The sequence below is a fragment of the Neltuma alba genome, unplaced genomic scaffold, assembly GCF_004799145.2.
Source record: "Neltuma alba isolate B1F8T4 unplaced genomic scaffold, ASM479914v2 tig00012255_pilon, whole genome shotgun sequence".
Lineage (NCBI taxonomy): Eukaryota > Viridiplantae > Streptophyta > Magnoliopsida > Fabales > Fabaceae > Neltuma > Neltuma alba.
The window spans coordinates 19,481-32,085 of record NW_021636781.1 but is presented as its reverse complement, the minus strand read 5'-3'; the positions used below and the strand labels follow the sequence as shown (position 1 = coordinate 32,085).

The following is a 12,605-nucleotide window of genomic DNA, read 5'->3' as shown; positions in this document are numbered from 1 at the left end:
GCCACAACTCTTCATCTTTTTTTCCCGTCGGCAACTCATTATTGACATGGGTCAATTATTATGTTCTTAATTATTAGCCATCTGAGTAGGCTTCATTTGTCGGTTTTCGTTTGTCACCTTCAGCATTAAAGCATTCTGGAAAACTTTCAATAATTATGAGTTTGAACTTGCCATAATAAAAATCTTCGATTGCCTTTCTTTTTTTTTTTTTTTTTGGTGTTGAATTCCTATATATCTCTATAACTACCACATAATTGATCAATTTTTAAGTAGAAATTACGAAATTTGAATGAAATTAGAGAGGCGGAAAGTACTTCTCTGGTCCTTAATATAGGACCTAATTATTAGGTTAATTTTGGTCCTAAATATAAGACTTATTTATCATATTTATCAATTTTTTCTAAATTATTCTCATAGATACTTTCTCAACCATAATCAAGTAAGTGAGGGAGGAAAGATATTAAAAAAATGATTATGCTTTTTATGAAAAATATGTCATACTCCTCCGGTCCTTAAGACCCAATTATTGAGTTGGTTTTAGTCCTAAATATAAGATTCATTTATAATTTTTATCAATTTTATCTAAATCACCCCTATGGATATTTCTTCAACCATAATCAAGTAGAAAAGAAAGAGAAGGTATTAAAAAAGATGATTATGGTGTTTTAGGAAAAATGTGTTATTTTTCTTAAAATGAATTAACTTGCCTAACTTCCTTAATCTAATCAAATTAGTTAAATGGATATTATCTTAAAGACCTGAGAAGAATTTCTTATAATTAATTAACTTATCTAATTTTTTAATCGAATAAAATTAGTTAAATATGTCTTATATTAAGAATTAGAGGAGTATTGCTTTTTTTCCCCTTAATCTTAAATTGATTAAGAAGGGGCGGAATTTTAAATTTTGAGACAAAAAAGCCGCTTAAATGAGAATATAATGCAAGCTACGGCTTGTGAATGAATTAGAGAATACAAAAAGGCCCCCATTAATAAGGAGAGAGAGCATGAGAGAGAATAATGGTAAATTATTCAAAGAAAGAGAAGTAGAAAGGAGAGAGAGTGAGTTGGAGACAATAAATATGGGTAAAATAGGAAATCAATACAAAAAAATAGAGACAGCTTTTAAGTGTCTTTTATATATAGGCACGTGCTATAAGCATCAAATGTCTCTTATAATAAGGAACGGAGGGAGTATTAATATATTAACACTATTAGTTAAAAATTATGGGAGGCCAGATCTTCATATTAAATTAATTAACCAAACCATGATCAGATACTCCACCAAGTCGTTTTCAACGGGATCGTTCTGTGTTTCTTCAATTGGCAATGACTTCAGTCAATGAATCAATTAATTACATTCTTATCTTCTTTTTTGTTTGGGGTACCTACTTCAACCAATTAAACTACTCGCTCGTATCTTTTTTTTATTTGTACCTGCAGAAGATCTCTTGCGTATATGCGATGCTGACTCCCAGAAAAAATATGGTTTTTGAATGGAACTCCCAGAAATTTTTTATTTAAAAATAAATGTTACTTTGGGGTTTACATATCAATAAAAATTATTAAATAATATAAATTACTGTAAAATTTGATTTATATACTTTTTTTTAAAAATGAAGTAGATTATAATATTAGAAAAAAGGATAAAATTGTCAGAAATAATTAATAACCGCTTAAATTCTGAAACAAGTATTTTGAACGATTGCAAAAATTCTAAAGTAACAATTATTTTGAAAAAGTGAGGTAACGTTTTAGGTCACTCAAAATTTAAATATTTTATGAGTATACAAATTCAGCCATTTGTTAGACGAAATAGCAGAAGCGAAATACAATAATTTGAGAAAAGTTATTCGGCTAGCACTTGGGAGTTGTGATATTCTGCCGCCTGCCTGAAAATTATATTATGCATGCGAATTGAAAAATAATTTAAATAGCGTTAAGATTGAATTAAATTAACTAAAACATGCTTACATTAAAATTAAAATGGTAAAAAATTATTATGCATGGCAGGCACTTGAGATTCAGAACCTCCCGTTATTTGAAAATGGGATAATTAATCTGAAAATCCTTATAGTTTCAACCAATTTTGAATCAGATCCTTATAATTTTTTTTCTTTCTATCAGATCCTTATACTTTTACCTGTTTTTAATTAAATCCTTGTATTTATTTTTTTATCAAGTCCTTATAAGTTCACCTTATTTTTAATTGAGTCCCTAAATTTTTTATTCTTTATTTTATAAATTCTAATAGTACTATTCTATAAACATAAAATAGTATTTGTTATTTAATATTAGTTTATAAAGAATAATATTCTAAAAATAATAAATTATTATAATAATTTTTTCAAAAAAATAATTGTTCTAAAAAATTTTCCTGAATTAATGAATTATATTAATTATCTTTTATTATATAGTTATTAATTTAATTTAATTATTAATATTTTATATTTCAGTATTAATTTATTTAATTAAGTTTATATTTAATTAATAAATAAAAATTAAAACTAGATGGACCTGATTAAAAATTTAGTGAAATTATAAGGACTTAATAAAAAGAAAAATAAATGCGAGGACTTAATTAAAAACAAATGAAAGTATAAGGACCTGATAAAAAGAAAAAAAACTATAAAGACCTCATTTAAAATTGGTTGAAACTATAAGGACTTGCAGATTAATTAACCCTTTTGAAATAAGGAAATATTAACAATTTATCCCAAGTAAGCTATATCAACCTTTCTCCTTTCATTTAAGTAGTATGCGGAGCGAAACAAAACTAAAAGAACTATAAATGAGAATTTTTCTCATACTCAGTGACTTGAAAAGATAAAAAAAAATAGTTATAGCTAAATAATAATAAATATCATATCTCTAATTTCTTTGCATAAAAAATTAATTTTCTGCTACTTTGGATTCTTAATATAAGAGCTAGTTGACTAATTTAAATAAATTAAGAAAATTAGTTAAATCAGTTATTGTAATAAGTAGGTGTTATCTTTTCTAAAATATCCTTACTAATTATATATATTAGCTAGAACTATTATGTGATGAAATTTTTAACTTGTGCAATTATTATGAGAATTATTTTGAAAAAATATGAATAAAATGATAGACAAAATGAATTAGAATCTTTTATTTATAACCAAATTAAATATCAAACTAGCTTTTATATTAAGTATAAGAGGTAATATTATACTACCTCCGGTCCTAATTATAAGAGCCAGTTGACTAATTTGAGGAGATTAAGGAAAGACGTTAAGTTAGTTATTTGTAATAAATAGGTGTTGTCTTTCCTAAAATATCTTTGTTAATCAAGTGTGTTGGTTAGAATTACTATTGTTAGAATGACTATCTTGAAAAATGCATAAATATGAGAGACAAAGTAGATTATAATCTTATATTTAGGACCAAAATAAAAATCAAATAAGATTTTATATTAAGGAGCAGAGGTAGTATATAATACGGAATGGGATCCTCGTTTAGCATGTGATTTTGTGATTTTATAAATATAATATATACGTATGCATACATATGTGGACAGCATAATGGCAAATGATGCCACCCAATAGATCTTTGCCTTTATCTGTGTCTCTTTTTCGCATTAATATTAATGTATCTATTCAGCCTAAAAAATCGTGCTTAATAGGTGTGTGAGGCTCTGTTAAATTTTTTTAGGTCTCAAGTTCGAGTTTTAGACACTTATGTTGAGAGGGGCAATCATGAACTCGTTTAGTCGGTTATTCAAATATCTGATAATAAAATTCATAAAAAAGGTTGAGTACCGAATATAATAATAGTATAAAAATGGTCAGAAACGAGCTATTTACGATTTATAATAAGCAAGGTGACTTATCTAATTAAGACTCAGTATAAATATAGAGGCAGACCTCTAATTTCTAATAATTTGATGCCATTTATAAATAATAAACAATAAAAAAGGCATTATTTTAACTTCTCTTAATTGTTCTCTTCTTGTGTGTGTATTCTCCCATTAATTTCATCTTTAAACTGCCCTGATTACTAGTTCGATCCTTCCTAATCCTCTACCTACCCCATTTCTATCTGAAAATAAAATAATTTGTACGCTTCTTAATTACTCTTAGTAATACCAAAAAAAGCCCCTTAAGTCCTTGAAATATTTATATATATATTTATACACATATATGTCAATAGTACGGATGCGAATTTCTTATGTTGCCGCCAATTTCAATATACAGTAAGCAAATTAAAGAAACTATCATGTGTGATATTTGGCCTATAAATAGACAGAGATTGGAGAGTCCCTTCACTCACAAATCAACTTCAAATTAAACTTAGAACTTTCTGGTTTCTTGATTGATCATCATGAGACTTTCAGGTTCTGTTCTGGTTCCTCTCCTCTTCCTCATCCTGGTGCGTTTTCCTTCCCTTCATTCTAACTTGTTTTAAGTTCCCTTTAATTATATATCATAGCCTCTTATTCCGTGAATAATTATTGCTTATTGGGTTCTTAATTTGTTCATCATAGCTATTTCCATTATCTTAAACTACGTGTTTTTATATTCTGAGACAAAATTTCATGCAGTGAAAGAATCACTTCTCCTCAACTAATCGGAAGAGGCACTTGAACTGCTCATCATAACTATTTCCATCATCTTAATATCTATTTTCTGTCTCAGTATAATGAGTAGTTTTAATTTGCATCAGTAAATTAACTTGTCTCTTTGTTTTTTGTGTGGAATAGTTGGCTGACACAGCAACCTCAAGAAAAGATCCAGGAGAATACTGGAGAATGATTATGAAAGATGAGGCCATGCCTAGAGAAATCCAAGGCCTTATTCATCGTAGTCCTTCGATTCACTCCCACAATCATCTTGTTGAAGGATCGAAGAACCACAAATGTGATGACGAATATGATCAGAATCAGCCTCCTGTTACCACACAAAAGATGATCATACGAGAAGAGATCGATTTGCCCAGGCCTGGTACTTCGTCTTACAATAATGGCCATCCTGCCGCCACAGAAAAAAGATTCATGAAAGATTTTGAACCGAGGCCTAATGTCTCGGCTTACAGCGACGATAAGATTGGAGCTCAGCAAAAGAAGAGATTTGCAGAGGATTTTGAACCTAGGCCTAATGTCTCAGCCTACAACGATGATGATGTTGGAGTGGAGGAAAAAGATGAATTCATGAAAGATTTTGAGCCAAGACCCAATGTCTCAGCATACGGTAAGAATGAGGAAAAAAAGTTCGTCAAAGATTTTGAGCCCAAACGGAACGTCTCAGCATATGGTAAGGACGAGAAAAAGAAGTTCGCAAAAGATTTTGAGCCAAGACCAAACGTCTCATCATATGACAAGGATGAGAAAACAAAGGTCACGAAAGATTTTGAACCAAGACCAAATGTCTCAGCGTATAGTAAGAACGATGAAAAGAAGTTTGCAAAGGATTTTGAGCCAAGACCGAATGTCTCAATATATGGCAAGGACAAGACAAAGTTTGAGAAAGATTTTGAGCCAAGACCAAATGTCTCAGCATATGACAAGGACGAAGAAAAGAAGTTCGCGAAAGATTTTGAACCAAGACCAAACGTCTCAGCATATGGCAAGGATGAGGAAAAGAAGTTCACAGACGATTTTGAGCCAAGACCGAACGTCTCAGTATATAGCAAGGACGAGGAAAAGAAGTTCACAGAAGATTTTGAGCCAAGACCAAACGTCTCAGCATATGGCAAGGTCGAGGAAAAAAATGTTTGTGAAAGATGTTGAGCCAAGACCAAATGTCTCAGCATATGGCAAGGACGAGAAAAAGAAGTTCACGAAAGATTTTGAACCAAGACCGAACGTATCTGCATATGGCAAGGATGAGGAAAAAAAAATTTGTGAAAGATTTTGAACCAAGGCCCAATGTGTCAGCTTATGGGGAAGATGAAGTCAAAAATGACTTTGAACCCAGGCCTAATGTGTCTGCCTATTCTGATGAATGAACCAGAATAAGGTTATAGACACGTGTGGTGCATCGTTATGTGTATTATTTATATATGGTGTGGTGTGTTACTAGAATTGATAAGAATATTAACTGAACTTGTGGGTTACTCGTATTTCATAAATAAAAAGTTTGAATGGATTAATTCCTTCGTTTTCCCTCCTTCATAATAAGACTTGGTTGTGATTAAATTTTTTGTGAGATGACACAAAAGTCTTTAAACTCGCTTACCGTTTGACTAGCGTTGACCGGGGTTAACTGACTGTCATTGATCGTTGACTAGTCACCTACCACTCTGTTAGCGTTGATCATTGTCCAAAGACTATTTACCGGCCCAAGAAAGTTTTTTTTTTGAATTGAAATATTAATATTTTAATAATTATAAGTCAAACATCCCAAATTTACAAGTAAATTTTCAAAAAAAATAAATACATTAATATTTGCAAAAAAAGTCTCTTGGATTTACATTTAGCCAAAACTCTCGTAGATTTACAAGTGAATTTACATAATATTTTCTTCGGTTTTTCAAATGATTTCTCTGTCAACTTTTGATATCTATAAGTTATCTTTTAAACTCATAAACCATACTTTAAAATTGATAACTTAACATGGTAAAGAAGACTTCCTCTCGTAGTTGAATTGGAAATCAATTGAGACAAATAAATCATAATTTTTCTTATTTCCAAACCCATATATATGTGTGTCTAATTAATACGCTCTGCCTCAATAATAGTACTTCTCTGGTCCTAAATATAAGACTCGTATACATCTATGATGTATACGAGTCTTATATTTAGGACCAGAGGAGTAATTAGTACATCATATTCTTCTCTATCGAAGGAACCGAACAAAAGATTTGAATTAAAGATGCTGATATAATTGAAGAGTTAATTAAGTGTTTGATATTATATGAGTTTGTCCAATTTTGATCACTTGGGTTCAGAGTAACAGAGGGGGGAGGGGAGGAAAACAAGTAGAGAAGGAACCAAGATGAAACAGAGTATGGGCTTTGTGTGTGTATAACAGAAATGATTTATATGCCCATGTCATCATATTTGATACGAAGTTATAAAAAAATTATCAATCTAACAGGTTGATAAAATTTTTAAAGTCATAATTAACCGATACAAGTTACGTTGACTTGTTAAAACAGAATGAAGGAACAATAATAAACAAAAGAAACAAGTTGCTCAGACATCATCCAAAAACAGTGCCAACAATAACGTAAGTGGCATGAAAACTCTTCTACACAAGTAGGAGGTTGTGGTTTCGATTCTATTTATAACCTTAGACTTTTAGGCTATGTTTGGATGGTGAGAAAAGTAGGAGGAGGGAATACTAGGAAGGAAAACTTCCAGGAATAATTTTAAAAAATTACTATTTTTGGGAGTTTTCCCTCCTAATATTCTTTCCTCTTTAATTTTCTCCCCATCCAAACATAGGCTTAGGGTCTGTCCTGGGGGAATAAAATCAACAAGGCACAACATGATTTTATAGATCATGAGAATTCTGCAGAAAAAAGACACTGACTGATGCAGCATACGACTAATAACAACCTAGAAGATTTCTACGATGAATATATATGCAAGAGAGATTCTGAATCCCTTATTTATGACATTAATATATTTGTTACATCTCATTTTCAATACAGGACACTCAATATACTCCATCTCTCAGCGATACAAACGTCATCATCTAGCTGAGATATTATCATACTTGTCCTAAATGTAAGATATACACACTAGTATAGTCTTACATTTATATAGCATATATATATATATATATATAGTGTTTCTTTTTGCCCCAAATCAACCCTTGTTGCCAGTTAAGTCAAGGTTCTTGACAGAGGGCTTAGTCTTTTCAGGCACATCATGGGAGTGATATATTATAACATTTGGTTTTATATCAAAGTCCCTAACGAAGCGATCCTTCTTGTTATTTTCTGCTTCTGAGAATTCTGATGATGGAGAATCCTTTACAACCGGTCTTTAATGGCTTCCGGCACAGGTTGATTCTGCATCACGTTCTTCCAATAATCTCCCACGTCTTTTCTTGCATAGCTGAGGCTGACGAACTGTACTTCACAGAGTTTAATAACAATAAGTTATTATAGTGTGTGTGTGTGTGTGTGCGTCCAAAAACTGAAAGCTTAATTATGCATGAATAATAATGAGTAGAATGTTAGAGATCGAAGAATAGTGATAGAGGACGAGGTTGAGGAAAAGCTTACCAGGAGAAGAGAGAAGAAGATGATGCAGAATATTGCAGAGATAGATCTCATGATGCTTTTTCTTTTCTTGGGGTTAGATTTCTGAGTTTAAGGGTTGATGTGTGAGGTTAAGGATATGAGTCTATACCTTTTATAATAGGCGAAAAGTTTATTTGAAATGATAAATGTGGTTGAAAAAGTTTTATGGTGCGGGCATTGTGCTGTTGGTTTTCAAAGGCGAAAATGGAAGGCAAAGATAAGGTGTGACTATAGCTAGGTAGCATATGACATCAAATTCGGGAGTCAAGGTTTTCCATTTGCTGTGTCTCCTTTCCTATTCATATGATTAAGGTCCTACCCATTGCTTCTTAACACGAGATCCTCTGAAAAATTATGACACATCCATCACTAATTTCAAAAAAAAAAAAAAGCAGATAGAGTTGACTGATAGAGGTTTAGGATTCAAACTCGATCTTGTAATATAAAGTCAAAGAAATTAAAGATCGAATACATTAAATTGAGGGCATTGAGATGATTACTGTGGATTCATGCATGTAGGCAGCTTTCAAACGGCTATGAGATAAAGTTATATGACATTGACTATAAAAGTTCTCCGAAATGATCGCTTGCCATTTTTTCTTTAATTAAAGTCAACTGGAATTATGAGTCTGATGGACCATTATGATATATATGTTTTTAAGAAATACTGTCCCCCCGTACCTAATATAAAAGTTAAAAAACTAATTTGTAAATATTAAAAAAATTAGTTAAATTAATTATTTATAATAAAGAGGTGTTGTTTTACTGAAATATTCCTGTTAATTATGCAAAACAACTGGAAAAAAAAAAGAAGAAGAAAATATCAAGACGGTGGAGGAGGAGGATTCTTATTAGTGAGCTATTATATTCAACTGTTCATATGTCTAAAGCATCATTAGGAGAAAAGGAAGTCCATTGCTACAATAGAAAACGTCTATGCAAGCGGAAAAAGTAAACATATTCCTAGATCCCAGTGCTCAGGCTTTTTAATGAGCAGTCATTGAGGATAACAGTTTCAATGTCGAAATTGGGTTGTCTTCTCCGGGAACTACCTTTTCTTTGGAATCGATAATTGCCAGGTGTTTCGCCCTTTTTTCCTTATGCTCTGTGGCTGTTATATGGCAGCTTATTCATGCCACGTTGAATAACTCAGTTTGACTTATAGATAATAAAGATACAATTTTTAATTGGCGTAAATTTGAAGCCCTGAGTTTTAAACGAGTCAAAAGTTTAGAGATTGAGTTACATCAAGTCATAGTTGAAGAACTAAGTCACAACTGAGTTAAAACTTGAAGGACTAAAAAATTAATTTTTCCTTTTTTTTTAATTGAAATATTAATATTTTAATAATTATAAGTCAAACATCCCAAATTTACAAGTAAATTTTCAAAAAAATAAATACATTAATATTTGCACAAAAAAAAAGGGTCTCTTAGATTTACATTTAGCCAAAACTCTTGTAGATTTAGAAGTGAATTTACATAATAATTTCATCGGTTTTTTATATTTTTAAAAAAATGATTTCTCTGTCGACTGTGCATATCTATAAGTTATCTTTTAAATTTATAAACCATACTTTAAAATTGATAACTCAACACGGTAAAGAAGACTTATATCCTCTTGTAGTTGAATTGGAAATCAATTGAGACATATAAATCAATAATAGAAATCAGTAGACCATATTCTTGCCCGTCGAAGGAGCCGAACACAAGATTTGAATTAAAACTTAAATGCTGATACAATTGAAGAGTTAATTAAGTGTTTGATATTATGTGAGTTTGTCCAATTTTGATCACTTGTGTTCAGAGTAACCGGGGGGGGGGGGGAAGAAGTAGAGAAGGAACCAAGATGAAACAGAGTATGGGCTTTGTGTGTGTATTAACAGAAATGATTTATATGCCCACGTCATCATATTTAATTGTTACGAAATAAAAAAAACTAATCCAACAGGTTGATAAAAATTTTTAAAGTCATAATTAACTGATACAAGTTACGTTGACGTGTTAAAACAGAGTGAAGGAACAATAATAAAAAAAAGAAACAAGTTGCTGAGACATCGTCCAAAAACAATACCAACAATAACGTAAGTGGCATGAAAACTCTTCTACATAAATAGGAGGTTGCAGTTTCGATTCTGCTCAAAACCTTAGGCTCTTAGGCTATGTTTGGATGGTGAGAAAAGTAGGAGGAGGGAATACTAGGAAGAAAAACTTCCAGGAATAATAAAAAAAAAATTACTATTTTTGAGAGTTTCCCTCCTAATATTCTTTCCTCCCTAATTTTCTTCCCATCCAAACATACTTTTATGCTGTATTTGGCTCAACTAAGGGAAGGGAAAGGGAGGGATTTTAATGAAGAAAAAGAGAGAGGATCGGAAGAAAAGGCAAGGTAGCTACAGAGGGGAGGGTAGGAAAAGGGAAGTGAGGGAAGAAATTTTAATGATCTCTTGTTTGGATTTATTAGAGGGGAGGGAATGGGAGGAATTTTAACGATATCTTATTTTGTTCTAATAAAAAATTAACTATTTTAATCTTATAAAATTTAAATGAATTTTTTCACTTTTTTATTTTATCAAGGTATAAACATATATATAATACAACTCACCAACTTTAACTTGCAAGATACCGTCACATGTAAGAAACAGTAGGTGATGGGTTTCAATCGAAGAAGAGGCATTGAAGGTAAAAGAAAATATGGCATAAAATAATGACAATAGAAGAAGAGAAAAGAGGTCTAACAACGTTTACAAACTTTGGAGACAACTATCTCGACGGCCTCTAGCTAGTTATTCAAGGGAACTTTCTTGCTTGAAAATGTTTAAGGCTGATTAAGGGTTAACAAACTGAAAGGGCATATAAGATATTAAAGTGTTTTAGTTAGGCTAATTTTGAAATTAAATGACTTTGAAACTTAAAATTTTATCTCTCGTCTTCCCTCCAAAAAACCCTACTTTTGGAGGGGAGGCTAGAAGGAAAAAGGAGGAGAGAAGAGCCCGTCCCCTCTTTAAAAAATATCTCAACCAAACAAATGGAGGGGAGCAACTCCCCTCCCTTCCTAAAAAAATGCATCAACCAAATGAGGAGAGAGGACTAACTCCCTCCCTCAAAAACCCTGTACAAAACATAGTGTTAGGCTCTACCTTGGGAGGGGGGAATCAACAAGGCACAACATGATTTCATAGATTATGAGAATTCTGCAGAAAAAAGACACTAACTGATGCAGCATACGACTAATAACAGCCAAGAAGATTTCTACGATGAATATATATGCAAGAGAGATTCTGAATCACAGATTTATAACATTAATATGCTTGTTACATCTCATTTTCAATACAAGACACTCAATATACTTCATCTCTCAGCGATACAAACGTCATCATCCAGCTGAGATATTATCAAATTACTTAGCATATAATATATATATATATATATATATAGTGTTTCTTTTTGCCCTCAAATCAACCCTTGTTGCCAGTTAAGTCAAGGTTCTTGACAGAGGGCTTAGTCTTTTCAGGCACATCATGGGAGTGATATATTATAACATTTGGTTTTATATCAAAGTCCCTAACGAAGCGATCCTTCTTGTTATTTTCTGCTTCTGAGAGTTCTGATGATGGAGAATCCTTTACAACCAGGTCTTTAATGGCTTCCGGCACAGGTTGATTCTGCATCACGTTCTTCCAATAATCTCCCACGTCTTTTCTTGCATAGCTGAGGCTGACGAACTGTACTTCACAGAGTTTAATAACAGTAAGTTATTATAGTGTGTGCGTGTGTATCCAAAAACTGAAAGCTTAATTATGCATGAATAATAATGAGTAGAAAGTTGGAGATCGAAGAATATTGATAGCAGATCAGACGAGGTTGAGGAAAAGCTTACCAGGAGAAAAGAGAAGAAGATGATGCTGAATATTGCAGAGATAGATCTCATGGTGCTTTTTCTTCTTTTGGGGCTAGACTTGTGAGTTTAAGGATTGATGTGTGAGGTTAAGGATCTGAGACCATATCCTTTTATAATAGGCGAAAAGTGTATTAAGTTTATTGAAATGATAAATGTGGTTGAAAAAGTTTGTGGTGCGGGCATTGTGCTGTTGGCTTTCAAAGGGAAAATGGAAGGCAAAGATAAGGTGTGACTATAGCTAGGCAGCATATGACATCAAATTCGGGAGTCAAAGGTTTTCCATTTGCTGTGTCTCCCTTCCTATTCATATAATTAAGTTCCTACCCATTGCTTCTTAACACGAGATCCCTTACAAAATTATGACACGTCCATAACTAATTTCAAAAAATGCCCTTGTCTCTTTATTTATTTATAATGGCATTTTCACCCCCCTCTCTCACACGCACACACAATGGCCATCTAGAAGGTCCTACTTACACACACACACACACA

General features: G+C 32.0%; 2 protein-coding genes and 1 pseudogene across 2 annotated transcripts; 1 reads left to right on the top strand and 2 right to left on the bottom strand.

The window, feature by feature from the left end:
- Positions 1–4,296: 4,296 nt before the first annotated feature.
- On the top strand, positions 4,297–6,110 carry LOC114725575 (uncharacterized; annotated as a pseudogene).
- Positions 6,111–7,435: 1,325 nt separating this feature from the next.
- Positions 7,436–8,246, bottom strand: LOC114725550 (organ-specific protein P4-like). The gene is made up of 4 exons (XM_028912078.1): positions 8,196–8,246; positions 7,951–8,039; positions 7,730–7,915; positions 7,436–7,683 (listed from the first exon to the last, which is right to left on the bottom strand). Exons 1-3 carry the CDS (start codon positions 8,244–8,246, stop codon positions 7,774–7,776), a joined length of 282 nt encoding a protein of 93 aa, XP_028767911.1. The 3' UTR covers positions 7,436–7,683; positions 7,730–7,773.
- A 3,234-nt stretch (positions 8,247–11,480) lies between these two features.
- LOC114725584 (organ-specific protein P4-like) lies at positions 11,481–12,213 on the bottom strand. The gene is made up of 2 exons (XM_028912110.1): positions 12,093–12,213; positions 11,481–11,937 (listed from the first exon to the last, which is right to left on the bottom strand). The coding sequence occupies exons 1-2, from the start codon at positions 12,141–12,143 to the stop codon at positions 11,671–11,673; spliced, it is 318 nt and encodes a 105-aa protein (XP_028767943.1). The 5' UTR covers positions 12,144–12,213; the 3' UTR covers positions 11,481–11,670.
- Between the last annotated feature and the right edge of the window lie 392 nt (positions 12,214–12,605).